Genomic DNA, 20,246 nt, shown 5'->3' with positions numbered 1-20,246 from the left:
TTAACAATGCTCAAAAGGATGCACACCCTTTTCCTGTTTAATTGCTATCTAATTAGTTTAGTTAGAATAAATCTCTGGAGTTAAGTAGACCTGGCTAGGTTTCATCTTTAACTCTACCACTCACTAACTTGGGTAAAGATATTTAGCCTTTCTAAGATCTATTTCCTCCTTATAAGGAGGAGATAAAGAGAAATATCTATATCACAGGGTAGTTGCTAATGAGTAAGTAAGATAACACATAATAGCTGGCAACATAGTAATGTATGTAGGTATCATAGTTCAATGTATTGTAGCTGCTATAATAATGACGACATGAGATAAGCCCATATTATTTTTAGGGATTTGAAAAGGCCAACATAACTATTTCTGATGTTAAGAACGTTCATATTAGCTGGCCTTATTTTCCATTATTGCCCAGTGTAAGGACTGCGCAGAGTCATCAAGAGCTCTCTGGCCCAGGTTAGACTGCTCTGCCTCTGGTACCTTGCTGGTTCCCTGGTCTATAGCACTACTACAGGGCAAGTTAGGAACCACTGCTGTTGTGACTAGACTCGGGCTCCAGTCGTGATGACAGGACCTGACCATCTCCCCCCAGGCTTAGCTGTGTGCTTGTGTGTGTGTGTGTGCTTTGATTTTGCAGAGGAACACTCAGTTATGAGAAAAGTGCTGTTGGAGGATGAGGTCTTGGCCGCCATGGTGTCTGTCATTAGCACCGCCACCACCCACTTAAGCCCTGAGTGAGTATAATGATGGATGTGGCTTAATCCTAGGGAGGATAGCAGTCGTGGAAGAAGCAGCAAGTAGCTGCCTCTGGGCTGTCCTTTTACCCAGAATCAAATGTGGAGGCAGCTATTTGTCTTGTCCATTTTGCTGGCAAAGTAAGGGGTTTTTAGCACCATGGACCATGGGGGTGGGTGAGCCATGGACTGATGTGCATAAGAATCACCTGTGGAGCATTTTTTAAATATATAGAGTTCTCTCACTAGATTTGAGCTCCAGAACAAGGATTTGATCTGTGTGGCTTGCTGCTCTATCACCAGGGCCTAGAATGGGCATGGTTGCTGGCATATAGTATGTGCTGAATTAATAATTGTTGAATGTGTGAATGATTGTGCTCTGACCCATTCATTGACTTGGTGACTAACTGGAACCCCAGGGCTACAACCCTGGCTTCTTGGTGACACCTAGTCCTCTACCCCTAGTTTAGCTGAACAGAGTGTCACCCACATTGTGCCCCTCTTCTTGGATGGCAACACCTCCTTTCTGCCTGAAAACAGCTTCCCTTGCAGATTCCAGCCATTCCAGGTGAGGATCTGATAGATCAGATTGGGTAGAATCCTGGGATTTCTGTCTGTGTCTAATTTCTAGGGCTAATGTGGGATGGGTATTGGAGCAGATAAGCCTATTGCTGGCATGATAGGCTTGATTATGCTCTTCTTCCTTCATAGGATGGCTCCTCAGGACAGAGGAGGCTGGTTGCACTGCTGATGGCCTTTGTCTGCTCCCTGCCTCGAAATGTAAGTGGACACATGTGGAGAGTACCCTTGTGTACTCTGACATTCCCCCTGACAAGGGGCAGTGGATGCTGGGCTGAAATTTGTCACAGGCTTAAGTGATCTACTTTCCCTGCTGGAGAATGTGATTCTCATCCATCTGGTCCTTGCCGCTGTTTTCTACTGGGTATCTCTTTGAATTCCAGTGTTCTCTGGGCCCGTTACACGACCATGTTTTCTGTAGGTGGAAATCCCTCAGCTGAATCAACTCATGCAGGAACTTTTAGGGCTGAGCTGCTGCCCTGGCTGCCCCTTCTCCTCCACCGCTGCTGCCAAGTGCTTTGCAGGACTCCTCAATAAGCACCCTGCAGGTACTGGAAGCCTCCCTGATGAAATCTTGAAGTTCAGTCCTCGGGTTTTAAAAAGGAGCTTGCTAACAATAAATATAATAGGGTTTCCCAGGGGTCAGCCCTTGGGACAAGAGTTTAGACCAGAGTTGGGGAAAGCACTGCAGGACACAGGAAGATAAGGGGGTACAAGCAGTGTCTAGTTCTGTCATCCTACTCCCTGTTAGGGGTCATTCTTTATTAGGAGTGGACAACTCTTTTCAAATGCCAGCACGCCTGTGCCATGAAGATACCAGGCTCTTGTGCTGGTGTTTCAGAGTTGAGTGGGCAAAGCCCATAGCCAAATGATACTTTTTCTAATGGCTTCTCAGGGAGCTCTGCATTGAAATGATTTATATCCTTCGTTGTTAAAAAAGAAATAGGTAGCCTTCACAGCAGCATCTCCTTCCTCCTTTTTAGGGCAACAGCTGGATGAATTCCTACAGCTGGCTGTGGACAAAGTGGAGGCTGGGCTGGGCTCTGGGTCCTATCGTAGACAGGCCTTCACACTGCTGCTCTGGGTAAGGAGTTGAAATGGATTCTGGTTAGACAGTTACGTCTGGTTAAGTAAAATTTCTCCACTTGACCTGGAACCATAAATAAGCATGCTTCTCAGGGTTTTGGGGTTTGAGTGTCATTCCCTAACCATTCTCTTCTCTGATTACAGGTAACAAAGGCCCTAGTGCTGAGGTATCATCCTCTCAGCGCCTGCCTTACAGACCGGGTAAGTCCATTCTGGAAACAAGGGAATCTAGGACGTAAATAGGGGCTTCCTGTTGATCCTATCCTCCCACAAATGACTGCCATCCTCTTCTTGGGTATTTAAGATTCTTCTCCTGATATACAAAGGCTCTCTTTTCTCCAGCTCATGGGCCTCCTGAGTGATCCAGAACTTGGCCCAACAGCAGCTGATGGCTTCTCTCTGCTCATGTCTGACTGCACTGACGTACTGACTCGTGCTGGCCATGCTGAAGTGCGGATCATGTTCCGCCAGCGGTTCTTCACAGATAATGTGCCCGCTTTGGTCCAGGGCTTCCATGCAGCTCCCCAAGGTGAGGAAAGTCTAAGGGGCAGGTCCCACATTCATAGATCTCTCCTTTGTTCAGGTTTAGGACCTTATCAGTGCTTCTTCAGAGCAATAGTGTGGTCTGTACCTAAAGGGCTCAACCTCCAGATTCTTGCTCCCCTCTTTCTTTGGTTCAGATTGGAGTTGAATTCCCAAGCTCTCCCTAAGCTTTTTCGTCTTTTACAGATGTGAAGCCAAATTACCTGAAAGGCCTGTCTCATGTACTTAACAGGCTGCCTAAGCCTGTGCTCTTGCCCGAGCTGCCCACGGTAAGCCTTGGAGTCACAGCCTCTAAGTAGTGGACCAAGCCATTGTCCCCCAGCTAGGCTAAAGAGGGGAGGAGAAGCAGGCTCATCGTTCATGTGGTCATCCCCGCATTCCTGTGGCCCCGTAGCTGCTTTCCTTGCTGCTGGAGGCCCTGTCCTGCCCTGACTGTGTGGTCCAGCTCTCCACCCTCAGCTGCCTTCAGCCTCTTCTACTAGAAGCACCCCAAGTCATGAGTCTCCACGTTGACACCCTTGTTACCAAGTTCCTGAACCTCAGCTCTAGCCCTTCCATGGTATGTTGAGACCCAGCAATTTTTTTTCATTTTTAAAACATTTATTGATTTTGAGAGAGAAAGGAAGAGTGAAACATCAATTTGCAATTCCATTTATTTATATGTTCATTGGTTGATTCTTGTATGTGCCCTGACTGGGGATCAAACATGCAACCTTGGCATATAGGGACAACATTCTAACTGAGGTATCTGGCCAGGGCTAGCCCCAGCAACTTTTTGGCACCACAGCTCACCTTCTCAAGGTCTCCACTCACCTCCTTATGGTTATGTTCCAGGCTGTTCGGATTGCTGCACTACAGTGTATGCACGCGCTCACTCGCCTGCCTACCCCCGTGGTGAGTACCTCACACATTCCTGTCTGGCCCAGAAACTTCTAAGAGCCAGAGAAGTACCTCTTTGCCTTAGTTAAGCATGACTGGCCACCCTGCTGTGTGATGGAGGTATGAACTGCAAGGTACAGATAGGCAAGGATTTGCCTGAATACATTACAATAGAATAGTCATCTGCCACCTAGCATTCTCTGAAATCCTTCAGAATACAAAGATTATTAGTTGTAGAGGCAGACAAGAGGCTTTTTTCCACCCCCGTCATGTTGGTTGAAGAAAGCTAAGATTAACCCTTTTTACTCCACAGCTGCTGCCATACAAACCACAGGTGATCCGAGCCTTAGCCAAACCTCTGGATGACAAGAAGAGACTGGTGCGCAAGGAAGCAGTGTCAGCCAGGGGAGAATGGTGAGTTGCTAGGTCTTGGGGAGAGGGGACTGGAATGAGCCTCACCACTAATGCTGCCAACATTACTGTTATCTGCAGGTTTCTGCTAGGAAGCCCTGGCAGCTGAGCCCTCAGTCCTGGCCTAGACTGGTCTGATGGTCTAACCTGGAGTTACTGACTATTGAGCCATCTTGCCAAGGCAGGGAGACCACTGGCCTCTGACTGCCTTTCCCACGGATACAGCATAAATGCTGGGCCTCTGCTGCACAGCTGTATGAGAAACAAGAATCTGGGTTTATAATGGATTTATGAAATAACTGAGTGTGAAACTACCTGTGTTTGAAGAAGGATGTTAAGGCGCTTCCATATTTGTATGTCAGAAAAAGATGCTGCTGACGGCTGAATGCAAGTGAGTGTGGCCCTGAGGACCAGGGGTGGTGCCTGTATGTATATCTGCTGGAGAATAAAGATTTCTTTTGATACTGAGGTTGTCAGACATTCTCTCCCCCACCCCTGCCCCCACTTAGGCCTCAGCAGCACGTAACTAGAAGTGTCACTGTGTAAGTTACAAGAATAATAATGACAAGGATTAGCCAGAAATTCTTCAGGGCATCTAACCCCTCCAAGTAGGGCACAGGTGGCATGACCACAATACCTACCCACTAGGCCTTGACCCTGACTTTCCCCTCTCTGCCTTAAAGTAGTGGCAAAGAGTAAGAAGCTATAGATCTTTAAAAATCAAATACCTTTATTTTTGCTCCCTTCAGCATGTGAGAAGTGGCAGTGACCTCAGCAGCAGGCCTGTACCTTTGCCCTGTTAGGAAGGCAGAATCTCGGTTCAACCATTCAGGTAATTTCTCAGACAGCACGTGGAAGAGGTGGCGGCCAACTCCAGTGCTGTAACCTGGAGGTTGGGGTCAGCACCCGGCAAGGCTGCTAGCTGCCTAATCTCCAGTTTGTGGCTGGAACTTCTGTTTGCCTGAGTAAAGGAACATCAGTCCTAGGAATTTTTCCACATTGTGCCTTGCTGCTGCAGTGGCCAGGAGATAGGTCCTTGAGATGTCCCTGCACGGTACCCTAAGGCAGGCCCACTGGCTTTTTGCTCAAGAATTCCAAGAAGCTATCCTTGGAGGCCTTGAGATAATGCAGAAAGCAGAGTGATGCTCAAGTTGTGGCTAACAGAATCCAGCTCACACTGCCATCACAGAGGCTGACTGAGCGGTCACCCAGGGAGGGGGGTCCCAGTTTATTCCATTTCCGTGGGGCAGGTGACTGGAAGGTAACAGCACCCGAGTAAGCCAGTGCCTACAAGAGAAGACAGAAATGTGTCTGAATTCCAAGAGTTCTAGGGCTTCCTGGTCCTCACTCCTCAGTGGGGCTACATCAGGTTACCCTGAAGCTACCTTGGCATTAATCTCAAAGGAACAAAAGTCCAAATTTTGTCCAATAAACTGTTGTCTGGTGTCTTGAAGGCCTTTAGAGATATTCAGCCAACCATCTGAGGGGCCATAGTATGCACGGTGACAGCCAGGACTATAATGGGGATAGGAAAGGGAGGCAGGCAGGCACTTACGGCCACCTTATTACTGTCTCAGTTGTTGCAATTGGAAACATGATTTTCCTGTCTCTTGGGTGAAGGGAGCTAGCTTCATTTATTGTCTTAGGACCTCGATCACAAATAGATTACTTTGGTCTCAGAAATTACTGGCCTGAACTCCAGACACTGCCATATAAATGAGAGGAGATTGGTGGCCACCTTCTCTACCTAGAAATCCCTTCTCGAAAACGAGAATTTTATTCTCTTAGAATTTTATTGTGTCTTGTGTAAGCCACATCTGCTACTTAAACCACACGATGTTGGCCTTAAGCTCCGCTGGCTCAAATTAGCAGTGATCTCTACTCTGGATTCTAGATCTGTGCGGTCCAATATGGTAGCCACTAGCCACACATACCTTTTTAAATTAGTGAAAATAAAAATAAAAAATTCAGTTCATCCATGTATTAGCCACATTTCAGGTGCTCAGCAGCCACGTGTGGCTGGCTAGTGGCTAATGTCTTAGCACAGGTACAAAACACCTTTCTCATCAGAGTGCAGCTGGACAGCACTGGCCAAGGCAATTTCACTTTACCTTCCTGTGTCCACACCCAGGAACAACTTCCAGTTGTCCAGGCAGCCATAGTTGTAATGATTCCTAAAAACCTAGGACCAAAGAAAAACATGTTTCCACAACCCCTTTTTACTGAATCCCCTTCTGATTTTCCACCCTAAGCTGGTCAAGCCAAAGCTCAGCAAGGCAAGTTCAGGCCTTTTATGATGCCTGCCCTACTTGGCACTGACCATGACCTGTTTACAGGATGGTGGGTTCCTTTACCCACCCAGCACTCCACCCCCAGCCCTCAACCCTACTCACTCTGCCCTTGGCCTGCAGCCGACGTCTCTCCTTCTTGTTGATGTGCCTTTCGATGCTAGTCTCACCTCGACTGATGAGAACAGCATGCCATACAGTTAGGGCACCCAGGGCAAGTGCCACAGAACTAAGAAAAGTGGCAGAAATTGGTGAGTAGCTCAGAGAGGGTGAGAGGCTATGTGACATTAAGCTGAGTGACAATGATTAATTAGCTGGGGACCTCTGCCCATCTTCTTCATCTCCCAGCCTACACATCCCAAGGGAACTTTCCCCTCACTGTGTCTATGAAAAGCACCAACAAAAATGCTTCAGGGCACATTAAGAATAAATTGTGTGGAAAGCAGGGGAAATAAGTCTGTGTTACTAATAAAAATGTTCTGTATCTTATCTATGCTTGGGAGACTGGAAAGAGTAGTGAAAGCACCAGGGATTGGAATGGGATGGCATAAAATTCAGAGTCCGGCTCTACCGTTCACTTCTAGCTCTGTGTTGCGGACCAAATCAGTTCACCCTCTAATTTTCAGTGTTCCTCATTTATAAAATGTAATCCCCTACCATTTAGGTAGGAGTTGAACTTGTCTTGGCACGCAACAAACACTCAGTGCCAGTATCCTTAGTGTTCCCTGCACCAAATGCTGAAGAAAATTAAATACTGACTCTTTGCCACCCTAAGTTAGAAGTTTACACGGGCATCTACAAAGGGTTTTCGGAAGCTGCCCCTCCCTTATGCTGTTGAAAATGAGTCAGATACCTGCACAGGAACCAGAGGTAGACAAGACTCTTGTGTGTCACCCTTTCTCGGAAGGAGAAGGTGGGCGGTGGGGTCTGGTGATAAGTCTAGAAAAAGAAAACAGCAAATTCTGGCTTGTTTGCTGTGCTGGTCTCTACCAGAGCCCCCATCACCTGCAGGCAGGGAAGTGATCCAAGCCCAGGATGAAAAATAGGGGGTTAAGCCACAGAGGAGTCAGGGTAGCAGCCAGATGGGTGGGTGGACTGAGCCCGGGAGCACCATGTAGACAAACACTGGGCAGAGCGGGTCTGGACGGGATGGCAAAGCATAGGACGAGCTGACCCTGGACCTTTGGATTTGACAACACAGGTGGGGCTCCAGGGGAAGCCACTCCACTCCCCAGCTAGCACTCCTTCACCCTGTGGCTGCAATCCCCAAGAGGGGGGACCAGACCCATGCCCAGAATGGAAGGACTGCGGAGAGAGAACTGAGCTCCACTAAGGACTGAAAGGGCAGCAGAGGTACAATCATCAGTCCAAGATCTGCTCAGAGTAAGTCGTCCAAAAAGCCTGGGGAGAAGGGTTGATCCAGATGCAAATGCAGACAAACCAGGAGCAAAGGATGACCAGACTGGCCCAGGCTCATCTCTGTCCCCTGGAGCCCCAGTACACAGACCAACATAGACTCCTCACTGCTCAGGCCATCACCAAGGCAGAGTCCTTGCTCAGCCCACACAAGGTGATAATGGGATAGAGAAGCAAGAACTGTCACATACCAGGGACTTCCAGCTTGTCCCCAGGCCACTTAAGTCTGCCCATGGCAGACAGCCTCCCAGAACAGCCCTGATCCAGCCTCCAGCAGCCCCTCAACCAGTCTCTACAACTCTACCAGGTGGGCCCCCGTTGCCTGAGCAACTCTATACCCCCAGGCCTGAGCAGCAGGAGGCGGTGGGGTGGGGACGGCCCACCTGGTTGGCAACCGCCTGCAGTTTGTTCTTGTCGAGCTGTTTCATTTTCTAAGGGGATGGAAAACAGTGCTGGTTATACTCTCAGGCCTCCAGCATGAAAGAGCTACCAGCCCCACTCCTTAGGGACAGATTCCACACCCCAAGTGCTCTCTCCTGAGCTGCCCTGCTCCTAACTATGGGCTCACCTCGATGGCAGCATAAGCCTCCCGGAAAAGGTCCCAGCTTCCGTAACTGCAGTAGACACAGCCCAGAGTCATGAAAAAGCAGAAAGAGAAGAAGTACCGATGGTTATAGTGGCCCACACAGTTGTTTAGCCAGGCTGGTGGGAGCAGAATTAAGGACAAGATCAAACACAAAACTTCGGGGTGTGTCCAGGACTCTCTGGTTCATTCTTGCTTCACGATGACAACATCCAAGCCTAGGGCTTCCAGTCACCAAGAACTATTTTCCAAAAGCAGGAAAATATGGGACTTTCCAGAGGTTGAAGTGAAAGTGTTAAAGCATCTCAGAGCCCTCACAAAGTCCCTCCAGGAAATCATGAAAATTGAAACCCTTCACTAAAATGAATCTGCCAATATGTCAACCTAGCTGGGTTAACCAGACATCTGTATGGCACAGCAAAAGGGGAACCGCAGTTCTATCTGGACACCCAGCAGGCAACCACCTGAAGCCCAAACACTGTTTTCCATCCAATAGATGCTGGCATGACAGTCTACAACAGAAAGAGCGGTTGGAGTACACACGTTGCTCCAGGGAGATCTGTTCCAGAGAGCCTCTAAGCTTCCTGCTTCCCCCAGGGGATGGTCAGCCCCCACAACTTCTCTTCCGCTAACTTCTCATGAGCCTAATGTTCTCTGCAGGGTGATGCCAGGAGCCTCGGGTTTGTGGCCCTTAACCCTGTGCAGTGCTCTGAGGCTAAAGGAGGCGGCCTCAGGCAGAAGAGACAATAAAAGGATACGACAGTGATGATCCATCTTCAGCACACACCTGTGAGGGAGGGACACAGGCTCTGTTACGGTGGCCAAGGTTCTCGAGATGTCAGTGCCAATCCTTTCCTACAAGGACCAGCATCCTGCTGAGGTGGAAAAGGCACAGACTTTGAAGACACCCAGGCCTTGCTTCAAACCCCACGTCACTGGCTACACGATACTGAGTAACAACCCACATCTCTGAACCTCAGTTTCTACAGGCAGTGATAATGCCTCACTCACAGGATTTCCTGAGGACCAGGTGTCATGACAGAGAGGGCACATTGTCTGGCATGTGATGTGGGCTTCATAAACACCAAACTCCAGGTCTAGGTTTTGCCCTAGGGCTACAGCCAAAGGGCCAGAGCTAGGGTTCACAGAGAATGAAGCCAACACCCACCTATTGCAGACACTGCAGTGGTGTGTTCGGGCTGGCTTGGGGTAGATGCACTTCTTACAGATGGAGACTGTTGCGATATCATTCCTGCCCTGTGCAAAGAGAGGAAAGTGTCTGACAACAACTGGTGGCAGCACCGGTTTCACACTTCAAAAGATACCAAGGCACTCTCTCCCCACTCCTGCAACTACCTCCCTGGCCAGCAGCCCTCTGCCTGCCCCCGCCCCTGCAGAGACCCACCTGGGGTGGATATCCAGGTGGAGTGGTGATGGCCTGGTAGTAATGGAAGACGATGAGGATCAGATTCCAGTGACTATAGAAGAAATGCCAGCAGAGTCGTGGCACTGAGTAGGTTCGGAGGATGAGGGGTAGGACACATAGGTAGGCGATGGCCACAATAGAGCTGGTCAACACAATCACCAGCACCACGAACACCTGCCAACACCAGTAAGGTCAGGTAGATGCAGTGAGAGAGCTTGCCAACGCCCAGAGTAACTCAGGAATATCTCCAGGGCTGGTGTGGGTCCCTCTGCTACCCCGCAACATCCCTCTTCCTGCTCCCTGGGCATCACTCACCACCCCGCACCAGCGGATCACGTTGTCCACCAGCCAGTAGATGGGCTCAAAGGCAGCATCAACAGCAGTGTCACTGCCCCCGAAGGAGTTGTAGAGCAGGGAGCGCAAGCAGACCTTGCCATAGCGCCAGCGCTGCACCAGGCCCCGGAGCAGAGGGGGGCAGCGGCGCCTGGAGCCCAGGAGCAGAAGCAGGCGCAGGCAGAGGCGGGCAGGGCCCAAGAGCAGGCTCCACTGTCCACGCATGGCTCCTAGGAGAGCACACCATTGTGAGGGGCTGGCCTGGGTTCTGTCCCTCCCTAGCCCACCAATTGGGGAGGCCTTGAGCACCAGCTTAGAAGCAAAGACTTAAGACTGAGGCCTAGCTGGGCCAGTTAACAACTATGGGCAGTAGGAAAGTTGCTTCAATTCTCTATGGAATGTGGGGTGCCAATGTCCCAACCAGACCATAGGGAATAGGGTCTGGAGGCTCTAATTGGGTAGAAATCTTATTACACCACATGGTTACTCAGCAAATCCAAGATGATGCACAGCTAGAGTCAAGGGTAACGGTAAACGGGTGAAGGAGAGGTAGGCGGCTCCAAGACAAAGCAAGGTCACTGGAGTAGCCCGTGTAGCCAGATTACTGGGTGGAGCACAGCCAACATGCACAAAGCTGCCCACTGTGTCTCTGTGAGTATGGCCGCTGCGGCGGAGGGTTCTCCGAGTCCTCGCCTGCCCTGGCCCACTGACCTACCTCCTAACAACTGCTCTTCACCAAGGGAAAGCCAGTCTGGATGAATGCCCAGCATGTGGACCCTGGCACCTGGATCTTCCCTGGTGCCATCTGAACAAAAGATATTCATCCTTCCTGCTCCCTCTGGGCTGAGGTTACAAGCGACCAGACCCGACCAGGTAGCATGAGAGCCCGTCTACTGTCAGTACAACTCAGCTACCCCTTGCATGGCATAAGACACTTTGTCTCCAATTCCAGCCCAAGCCCAAGCCCCAGGATACAGAAGCCAAGATAACTTTGGGTATTCAGAAGAGAGTAACACCACAGGCAGGAAGGCACTGGCACTGGGTGGGGAGCCTCCAGGCTGGTGACTCATGGAGACCAGAAGGCCTGCCCACTGAGTGTCTCCTGCCTGTTCTAGTTGAACACTCACGAGCCTTTTCTGCAGCTGCTGAGCGTGGCCCCAAGCTTCCCAACCAGCCTTCCCAGCTCTTTAGTCCTTTTCATGGCTCCTCTGCAAGTGCCTTGGTCTCCTCTATGTGCTTTCTACCTCGTCCAACAGCCATGGACGGTCAGCTGCCCAGGCAATGCCCGGAAGACAGAGATTCTTTTGATTTGATGAGAGTCTCATCGATTCCACAGTAAAGTCCTTACCAGAAAAGAAATTATCTAATTTCCCCCTCCAGCCACTTTGTTCTCAGCAACTCCGCTGACTTATTTAACAGGCGGCTCAAAACCTAGCAGAAACTGGAGGAGGCTGCTCCACTGCAGACATGGTTTCAGTTCAGTAACTGGAGCAAGGTACTCTCCTTGCATCCTGGCTCATCACCACAAAAAGCCTTTCAAGGCAAACACTTAATTACCTCCTTCCACAAGCCCTATGACCTAAGCGAAAAAGAAATCCAGCAGGCAAGGTGGCAGAGAAAGAGAAGAAAGACGACTCAGTAGGGACCTACTCGCTGCACCAGGATGAAGAAATGGCCATTTCCATGCCACCTCCTGGGAGTTAGAGAATTAAGAGGCCGGATAGAAGAGAGAAAAGGAAGAGCTCAGACTTCCTACATCCTTTGAGTTGGGCTCTCATTGCTTGGAACCATGATTTTGCTTAAAGCATCAATTTTCAAAATAGTATATACAGTCACCACAATCAACTGTAAGAATGGGACAAAGCATTTTACCCCATGACAAATCCAAGTGACTTACACTGTCCACACCACTGTTTATTCCCTTACTATGGCTAACTGAGAGTTTCCTATTTGCTAAAACACAATAGCGATAGCTTACAAATAAGATGCATTTCTCGTCTTTATTAACATGAATTATATGCCATCTCCCCTGTCTACAAAAAACTTCCCGGATTCTCCACTTTTTGGCTTGTTCTCAACCATCTCCCGAATTCTTGAGGTCTACACGAAATGCCTGCTTCAATGACTAGATTCACCAACTCTAATCTGCCACATAATTTGACTACTCAGGGTTCAATTCTGCCCTCCAGTGGTTCTGTGACCTTAGGCAAATCACTGAATCCTGCCTGAACTCAATTTTCTTGTATTCCCGTTCACTGAGGAGGTAGGAGTAAATGCTAAGGTCTCTTCTACTCTAACCCTTATGATTCCATATACACACTTGGTAAGGTATAAATAAAATGTTTATAAAGTTCTTAGCACAATACCTGGCCCATGGAAGTGCTCAATAAATACTTGTTGAATGAATGACCTGGGATGCTGAAGTGGAGAGGCTGGTCGGATGTCTATCTGTCCTACAAATAACAGCAAGGGCATTCCTGCCAATATGATAACACTGAATAAATGTCTGCTGCTATAATTCCTCGTTGTTAAAATCATAGCATTTAAGAGTTAGAAGGCATTTTAGAAAACAAATTCAACCAGAAATCAACCCAAATATGTCCATAGAAATCTTGCAGGTACAGAGAAGAACAGATCAGATTTATGTGAACAAAGTCTGAAGCTGAGCCCCCACTCATTTTACCTAGTGGGGTTTGAGCACTATGGGGAAGCCAGAGTAGAGCAAATGAACATACGGAGTTTTCATCTCAGGAAATTGAGGTAAAGCAGAACTCAAAAAATTGTGTTGGGCGGGGAGGGGAGAGAGGGGCGGGTGGTCGGAGGGAACAGAGCAAAGTATAACGTCACTATCCCCCCAAACATAAGACCTGAACACCCTGATCCCTCGGTAGTAGCCACTGGCCATGTTGACATCTGCCACCAGGTTGTAGGGGACTGCAGGCAATGGCACTCCCCACCCCCACCCGGGCTGTAAGTCACCATCTGTTTCCCAAAGGGAAACTGTTTTGCTGGTGGGGAAACATGGATTTCAAAGCCACCAGAAGGCAGAGGAAACTGATGAAAGTCTTGGCAAATCTCATCCGGACAAAGACCCTGCTCTCAGGATGTTTGCAATCGCCAGCAGTAGGTGTTAAGCATCAGTAACAGCAGCATTTTATTCATGTGCACACTTCCCTTCCAGACAAATATGATGAGGAGAGAAAAAGTTACGGGTGGCCTCACACGACTCTTTAGAGTATCCCACTGTTAGATCTAGATCGGAAGTTAGTTACAAAAACTGGGAAAAGGTTTTGTTTCTCAGTGAGGGTGGCACGGTCAAAGTGCGATGGGCTGGAAGTCAAAACACTTGGGTTCTGGTTTGGGCTCTACCTTATACTATCTTCGACACACCAAGCAAGTCAAAATCTTATCTCTGGATCTGAGTTTGCAAATCTGTGAAATGGGTGAGATGGGTAGGTCGGCCTCCTTCCAGCTTCCCGTGTTACAGCTAATCGGAAGGTGCACTCCGCCTGGACAGAGGAGAGCACAGACGTGCAGGGCTCGGCGAGGAGACAGCTGGAAGCTGGGGTCACTGTAAGGCCCCGGAACAGGGCCCGATCCTAGAAAAAGGGACAAAACTGAGGAGCAAAGACCGCGACTTCGCGCTTACCTGCCTCCTGCCGACTCCCCAATCAGCCAAATCGAGCCCGTAACCTCCGCTCACTATCACCCCCTCCAGCTCAACGCCCCAGGCCGGCACCGCTCAATCCAACCAACCATGGCCCGCCGCCCACAGAGCCTGCTCGCAGACCCGGACTCGCCGCCTGCCCATCCTCAACTACAAGCGCAAGCGCAACTATACGCTTTCAGGCGCTCCGCCCCTGGCTTTGCCGCGGGGCAACCTGGGACATGTAGTTTACCGTCTCAAAAAGGCGCAGCGAAGGTCACGTAATAAGCGTACCAATGGGAGCGTTTTTTATTGAGAAACTGCGGCTGGACTTTGGCCAATGAGAAGTCGGCTTCGTTTTACTCCGGCTGGAGAAAGTCGCAGTCATGGTGCCACCCGTGAGGTACTGCATCCCAGGTGAGTGAGTGGTGCCCACAGTGGTCCTGTGTAGGGAGAAAGGCAGGAAAGGTCGATGGCCAACAGCTTCTGGGCACCGGTGGCTGATGCGGCGTTTTTTTCCTGCAGGCGAACGTCTGTGTAACTTGGAGGAGGGCAGCCCAGGCAGCGGCACCTACACCCGACATGGCTACATCTTTTCGTCGCTTGCTGGCTGCGTGACGAAGAGCAGCGAGAACGGCGCGGTAAAGGGGGCGGCCTCCGTCGCTGTGTCTCTGCTTTGTTCTTAGGCTGTCTTTGATTTCGCGGTCCTTAGGCAGAGGGCACTGTGGGCGTATCTCTAGTGCCTCATCAAGACGACCTGGTCTTTGAGTGTCTTCCAGCTGTCACTGCTGCTGGACAATTAGCTAGCATGGACCAGTTGTATTGCTGACACTCAGGGAAGGATATGTTGGGGAAGAGCAGAGGCGAGCTCAGCCCTCCGAGAGCTGAATCCTGTCCGAATGTCACCTACCTCTCTGGCCTCAGCGGTATCCCCGCCTCTGGTCATGCAGGTTCTTTCAGCGTCACTAATGCGCTAAGCTCTTCTCTCCTGGCACCGGGCCTTTATACCCACACCATCTTTCAGGAGCACATCTTCCCCGCAGACAATTTAATTCCTACCTATCCTTCAGATAGCCTGTGTATCACTTTCGCAGAGAAGCTTTCCTGGATGCCCTAGTTGAAGAAAGGAGTTTTGGCTTCTGTTGGTTTATTGTTTTGTTAAACACAAAGAACTGTGTTCCTTTCCTTCCAGGCACCTATCTTAGCATATAATTAAACGTTCAGTTTTATGCTCCCCTGCTAGACTTAAGTTTCTTGAAAGCAGGCCTCACCACCAAATCTTTATTGCCTAGCACAAGGTAAATGCTCAATAAACGTTTGTTGAATGCACAAGTAATACTATGCTCCCTAGTTCTAGAGCCTAATAGTGTTAGCTGAGGATCAGATAAGCAGTCTTTGAAGGAGCAGCTTAAAGAGAGGTAGTGTAGTAGAAAGAGGATTCAAGATTAGAACATTTAGGTACTGGCTAACTAGACCTTAATTCTGCTTTAGGTATGAAACACTTTCTCTGGCTTTAGGTTCTTCTTCATCTATAAAACGAGAAGCTTTTTATTCAGTTTGGGAACATCCTAAATATTGTAAGTTGTTCATTTCATAGGTATCTGTTGAGAATGTTTATGTGCCAGGCTCAGTGCTGACCTCTAGGGATATGACGGTGAGCCAAATACACGTGGTCTCTGCTGTCAAGGGACATAGACACAAATTGTAAAATTGTAAATAAGTTAATGTTCAAACGAATGTATGCTTACACATGCAATGACTGCATTAAAAAAACACCACAAGGTACGGTGAAAACATGTCATGGGTAAACCCACCCTGGTCAGTGGAAGTGACGTTTAACCACTCTAAAGGATAAATAAGGAGAGCTCAGTCCTGGAGAAAGAACAGGTTGAACAAAGCTGAGATGGAAAGAAATTTAGTGAGTTGGTGAAACTGAAAGACCAGGAGAGCCAAAGCATAGTGAACAAGGGAGAGATTAATAAAAGATGAGGTTTAAAAATACTGTCTTTTTTAAAATGCTATCTATCTCATACAGAGAGCCAATACTGTGCTCAAAGAAAACTGCAAGTATTCCCCTTCATCAGAGGTAAACAAGTCTAGCCACTGTCATGTAACATTCATTTGGATATTCTAGCCTGTACAATAAAATGAGAAATAGAAAGAAGCAGGATAACGTTAGAGGCAAGAGTCACATGATTCATGATTATAGGTAAGAAATTGTATAGCAAAAAATTACAAGAAAATCATACACAAAAAAAGCTTGTTAGAACTCATCTGAAATGGTTAGGTTGTGTCTTCTAGCAGCATTCTTCCTACAACCCTCCTATTTTCTAAAATTTCAAAGGCTTTATTCTCTGGGCTACAAATAAATCTGTAGTCTGCCTGGCCTCAACTGTGGACCATGGCATTCATACATTACACTCAAGCTGCAAATACCTCAGTTTTTGTACCCAGGGCTTAGCCAGGGTACTCACGTTTTATTGTTTTCTTTGCAGCTTCCTGTTGTGTCTGTGATGAGAGAAACAGAGTCCCAGTTACTGCCAGATGTGGGAGCCATTGTAACCTGTAAGGTTAGTTGGTCCTAACCTCACTATTTAGGATACCCACATCCAGTTCTGAAATCCGTGATTATTGTAGAACTACACTGTTCAGTATGGTAGCCACTAGTCACATGTGGCCATTTAAACTTAAGTAAATTAAAATTTAAAATTTATCAGTTCTGCTAGCCATATTTCAAGTGCTTAACAACCACATGTGGTTAGTGGTTTATCACAGAAAGTTTCACTGGAATTTGCTGGTGTAGAGATTTCTAGGATAATAATCAAAGCAGCCATATTCAGGTTTGCGTAGTTCTTTCACAGAACAGATTTTCTGAATATGTAGTTTTACTCGTATCTAGGAAACGGGGGCTCCAAAGGGTACTAAGGAGGCCCATATTTGAATATATGAAGTGAGGCCTTTTTCTACAGAGAAGCAAAAGATACTGTAGCATTCCTGTTAAATGTAGTTGATTAGGGTGTTTCATTGGAAATACAAATGAATGCTGTACTGATCAGTAGCTGTAACACATCGTCCCACCCTCTGCCAGGTTATATTAACTTGGAGCTCTTAGTAATTGGAGAGGTGGTGATCCAGGTATTATGCAGCAGCTGAAATGTAGACTTAAATTCCATCCACTGTATAAGCCTCTTAGGATCTGTTAAAGGTCTAGATTTACTATAATGCCCTGTGTCTATTTATATTAGACATCTGTATTTTGCAAAAGCTGTATTGTGCTATTTTATTTGATTTTGGGAGTAACTCCATTGGCTGGAGTGGTTCTTAATTCCACTCTACATGTGTCACTTGCACAGGGATAAGTAGGAGTTAACTTGTCTTAAATTCTATACTTAGTAGGTTGCTTGGACTAAAGCCCTGGTGATTCCTAGTTTATTGCTGCCTCCTTGAGCCGACAAGTGCTAATACTCTAATGCTGATGTTTTCTGTGTTTTCTAGGTCTCTAGCATCAATTCACGCTTTGCCAAAGTGCACATCCTGTATGTGGGGTCCACACCACTTAAAAACTCTTTCCGAGGAACTATCCGGTAAGAAGTATTCTTGTCTTGTTCACATTTGCCTCAGCACCTGAAACAACTTTGGAATTTTTAGCAACAGTTGCAATCCCCCTCCTGCCTATTTCTCTTCTCTTTGTACTTTGATTTGCCCCAGGTAGTGTCTTAGGAAAATACTGTAATATATAAGTTAGGACAGAAGGAAACTATTAATGAGATAGGGCTTAAGAACAGCAAAAAGAATTGAGCTAACCTAGAGATGAATGGTGTGGGATGCTGCATATCAAAGTAGAAAGCATTTTAGGAAGGACATTTCTTTCTTGAATTTGATATAGATTTAACCTACGGTTGTAGGACATTACAAAGGTTAGTGGATAAAATGATAGATTTTTTTTTTTCATGTGGAGTCTTTGAGAAGGGAGAGATAATTCCTGTGAGCCAGGTTAATTTAATTTCTGAGACCTTTTCTACCCTCAGGATTCTGTGTGGTTCTATCTTGTTTCTGTTCAAACTCTCCTAAGGCAGCAGAGTTCCTTATCCTTTCTTGCCAAATCTTACCAGCTTTTCTCTAATCAGAGGTATTGATACTGCTGCTCTATGTGATCCAAAAATATGAAACGTGGTTTTCTCCTCTCTTTGAGGCCTGTGGATGCTTCTCCACCTTGCGCCTCTGGGTGGCAGCTGGGTCCTAATTATGACTCTATCTCTGCTCTTACAGCTCTTTATCTGCTGGGCATCTGCAGGATAATTCTTTCTCACAATAATTAATCTTTCTGTTAATTTTTTTATAGCAAGGAAGATGTTCGAGCTACTGAAAAAGACAAGGTTGTTGGTTGGTTCTTTTCTTTTTTGGCTTTAGGATTCTCAATCTTTTTAAATTATTTCAATGAATTTTAAAGATTGGTGGGAATGTGGAGCCTAAAGAATTTGAAGATGTTCTATACTCGAATTTATTTATCACTATTTTCTCAGACTTATTCGGGACCATTCAGAGCCACATTTTGCCCAAGTCAGATTCCTGGTCAGATTACTGGATTCAAAATCTTTCAGTTAGCCCTGGCTGGTGTGGCTGAGTGGATTGAATGCAGGCTGTGAACCAAAGGTTCGCTGGTACAATTCCCAGTCAGGGCACATGCCTGGGTTGTGGGCCAGGTCCCCATTGTGGGTACATAAGAGGCAATCACACATTGACATTTCTCTCCCTCTCTCCTTCCCTTCCCCTCTCTCTAAAAATAAATAAATAAAGTTAAATAAATATATATTTTTAAAAATCCTTCATTTATATGATGATGCTGTAGAAGCAGTGAAAGTTGTTGGTTGACTTGAGTGATGCTGACTTCCACCCTCTGGGATTAGAAAGTAGACTGATTCTACCAGAGCAGTTTATAGTTTCCTATAGACCTAATCGAAAGCTTTCATTTAACACTTCTGGTCTTTCTTTACAGGTTGAAATTTATAAGAGTTTCCGCCCAGGCGACATTGTCTTGGCCAAAGTGGTATCCTTTATTCCCAGCAGACTTATGATCCTTTGTTAAAAGAAGAAATGGAAGTGGAGAAACAACTCAGGTGGCTGTGGGAGGGAAGACTTACCACCCTTCGTTTTCCTTCACCAACGTTGCGTGACTAGATCTCCCTAGGTGACGCACAGTCCAACTACCTCCTGACCACGGCCGAAAATGAGCTCGGGGTGGTGGTGGCTCACAGTGAATCGGGTGAGTTGGGCCATGCTTCTAGTGCTTGCCTTTTCCTGAACTCTGTGGTTTGGAATTAATCCATTATTTTCCTTCGTTTTCGTTCTGTAATTGTTTAGGAAGTGGTGTGAACATAGATCTGCACTTCTGAGGTTAGAGTGATTCTCTTCATTGTTATAAATCTGAGGAAAAGGGAATGGCTCCTACTGACCTCTCCGTAAGTCAGTGGAATAAACAAGTTTTTTCTGTGTGAGCAGAGGTTCACTAGATACCTTGGTGACACTTCAGTTCATACCCAGCGGAAAAGAGAAGGATCTCTGGCAGATATTTGGGGTACCAGTTCCAACACCGGCTTTTCCCTTTCAGGTGTGCAGATGGTTCCCATCAGCTGGTGTGAGATGCAGTGCCCCAAGACCCACACTAAAGAATTCCGGAAAGTGGCCCGAGTACAGCCCGAATTCTTGCAAACCTAAGAAGCTACTTTTTACCCCAAGGGAGGGGGTAAGCTGTTCCAGAATATCTGTACGAAAGTAGCAGTAAGGCGTCACTGTCTTTGTCGATACACCAGGGGTCAGCCAGCAACCAGTTCAAGAAAAGTCTGCCGGAAACTAACTCTGTAGGTGGAACGTTTTTCTCATGAACCCTTTGGCTGATTTCATTCTCTTGAGTGATAAATTTCTCTTGGGGGCTCCATAAACAAACTGTATAATGTTGGAAATAGCCTATTCTTTCTGACAGTCTTACAAATATGTATTTTTGCTGTGATGGAGAAAACAGTTGTATTAAAAGGATTTTATGGTTTCTGTTGTCTTGAGCAGGAAAGGGGTCTAAACAGTGTCGTGGTGCTTGGAGCAGGGTTGGCTGGTAGCCTCTGAACTGACCCACGTCAGGTGCGCGCTTGCTCTGTATGAAGCCTGGTCTCTAATCTTTTTAATACTTTTAATATCTTTTAAGTATTTCTGCTAAGTCAGTACTTACCTGTGCCAGGCACTGGACCAGGTACTTTATATACATCCCCTGATTTAGAGAGATTGTGGTTTAGTGAAAATTACAGGACACCTGTGGGAATTCCGGTAG

At 47.2% G+C, this 20,246-nt stretch overlaps 3 protein-coding genes across 13 annotated transcripts in view; 2 read left to right on the top strand and 1 right to left on the bottom strand.

Annotated features, from left to right (window-relative positions):
- MMS19 (MMS19 homolog, cytosolic iron-sulfur assembly component) overlaps positions 1–4,703 on the top strand; it is a 28,203-nt gene extending 23,500 nt beyond the window's left edge. For all 4 annotated transcript variants that reach the window (XM_037138942.2, XM_037138940.2, XM_037138939.2 and 1 more), the window contains exons 20-31: positions 641–737; positions 1,203–1,305; positions 1,449–1,517; positions 1,738–1,864; positions 2,300–2,400; positions 2,547–2,603; positions 2,745–2,931; positions 3,132–3,214; positions 3,340–3,504; positions 3,780–3,839; positions 4,138–4,238; positions 4,317–4,703. In XM_037138942.2, the coding sequence (XP_036994837.2) occupies positions 641–737; positions 1,203–1,305; positions 1,449–1,517; positions 1,738–1,864; positions 2,300–2,400; positions 2,547–2,603; positions 2,745–2,931; positions 3,132–3,214; positions 3,340–3,504; positions 3,780–3,839; positions 4,138–4,238; positions 4,317–4,344 (1,178 nt within the window). In that variant the 3' untranslated portion in view covers positions 4,345–4,703. The remainder of the gene's footprint in view (positions 1–640; positions 738–1,202; positions 1,306–1,448; positions 1,518–1,737; positions 1,865–2,299; positions 2,401–2,546; positions 2,604–2,744; positions 2,932–3,131; positions 3,215–3,339; positions 3,505–3,779; positions 3,840–4,137; positions 4,239–4,316) is intronic.
- Positions 3,581–14,099, bottom strand: ZDHHC16 (zinc finger DHHC-type palmitoyltransferase 16). 5 transcript variants are annotated; one of them, XM_037138944.2, is made up of 13 exons: positions 14,038–14,093; positions 13,651–13,880; positions 12,648–12,758; positions 10,264–10,511; positions 9,928–10,122; positions 9,691–9,779; positions 9,281–9,309; positions 8,508–8,641; positions 8,323–8,370; positions 7,377–7,462; positions 6,629–6,752; positions 6,347–6,417; positions 3,581–5,522 (listed from the first exon to the last, which is right to left on the bottom strand). In XM_037138944.2, the coding sequence occupies exons 3-13, from the start codon at positions 12,754–12,756 to the stop codon at positions 5,408–5,410; spliced, it is 1,248 nt and encodes a 415-aa protein (XP_036994839.2). In that variant the 5' UTR covers positions 12,757–12,758; positions 13,651–13,880; positions 14,038–14,093; the 3' UTR covers positions 3,581–5,407. The 5 variants fall into 5 exon arrangements, with proteins under 5 accessions (XP_036994839.2, XP_036994838.2, XP_036994842.2 ...); XM_037138943.2 differs by lacking the exon at positions 13,651–13,880 and having other exon boundaries at positions 13,931–14,099; XM_037138947.2 differs by lacking the exon at positions 12,648–12,758.
- A 159-nt stretch (positions 14,100–14,258) lies between these two features.
- EXOSC1 (exosome component 1) lies at positions 14,259–19,970 on the top strand. Of its 4 annotated transcripts, none has more exons than XR_008391072.1 (9): positions 14,259–14,344; positions 14,453–14,568; positions 16,423–16,497; positions 17,423–17,511; positions 18,270–18,303; positions 18,924–18,974; positions 19,106–19,190; positions 19,289–19,386; positions 19,536–19,626. XR_008391072.1 is itself a non-coding variant. In XM_053662472.1 (9 exons), the coding sequence occupies exons 1-8, from the start codon at positions 14,314–14,316 to the stop codon at positions 19,318–19,320; spliced, it is 513 nt and encodes a 170-aa protein (XP_053518447.1). In that variant the 5' UTR covers positions 14,259–14,313; the 3' UTR covers position 19,321; positions 19,536–19,621. The 4 variants fall into 4 exon arrangements, 3 of the variants coding, with proteins under 3 accessions (XP_053518447.1, XP_036994832.1, XP_036994833.1); XM_053662472.1 differs by having other exon boundaries at positions 19,289–19,321; positions 19,536–19,621; XM_037138937.2 differs by lacking the exon at positions 19,289–19,386 and having other exon boundaries at positions 19,536–19,970.
- The last annotated feature ends 276 nt before the right edge of the window (positions 19,971–20,246 follow it).

This window comes from Artibeus jamaicensis, unplaced genomic scaffold (assembly GCF_021234435.1).
Source record: "Artibeus jamaicensis isolate MK-2021 breed Jamaican fruit bat unplaced genomic scaffold, CSHL_Jam_final contig_252, whole genome shotgun sequence".
Lineage (NCBI taxonomy): Eukaryota > Metazoa > Chordata > Mammalia > Chiroptera > Phyllostomidae > Artibeus > Artibeus jamaicensis.
Note: the sequence above shows the minus strand (reverse complement) of the source record. Positions and strands in the feature narration are given on the sequence as shown.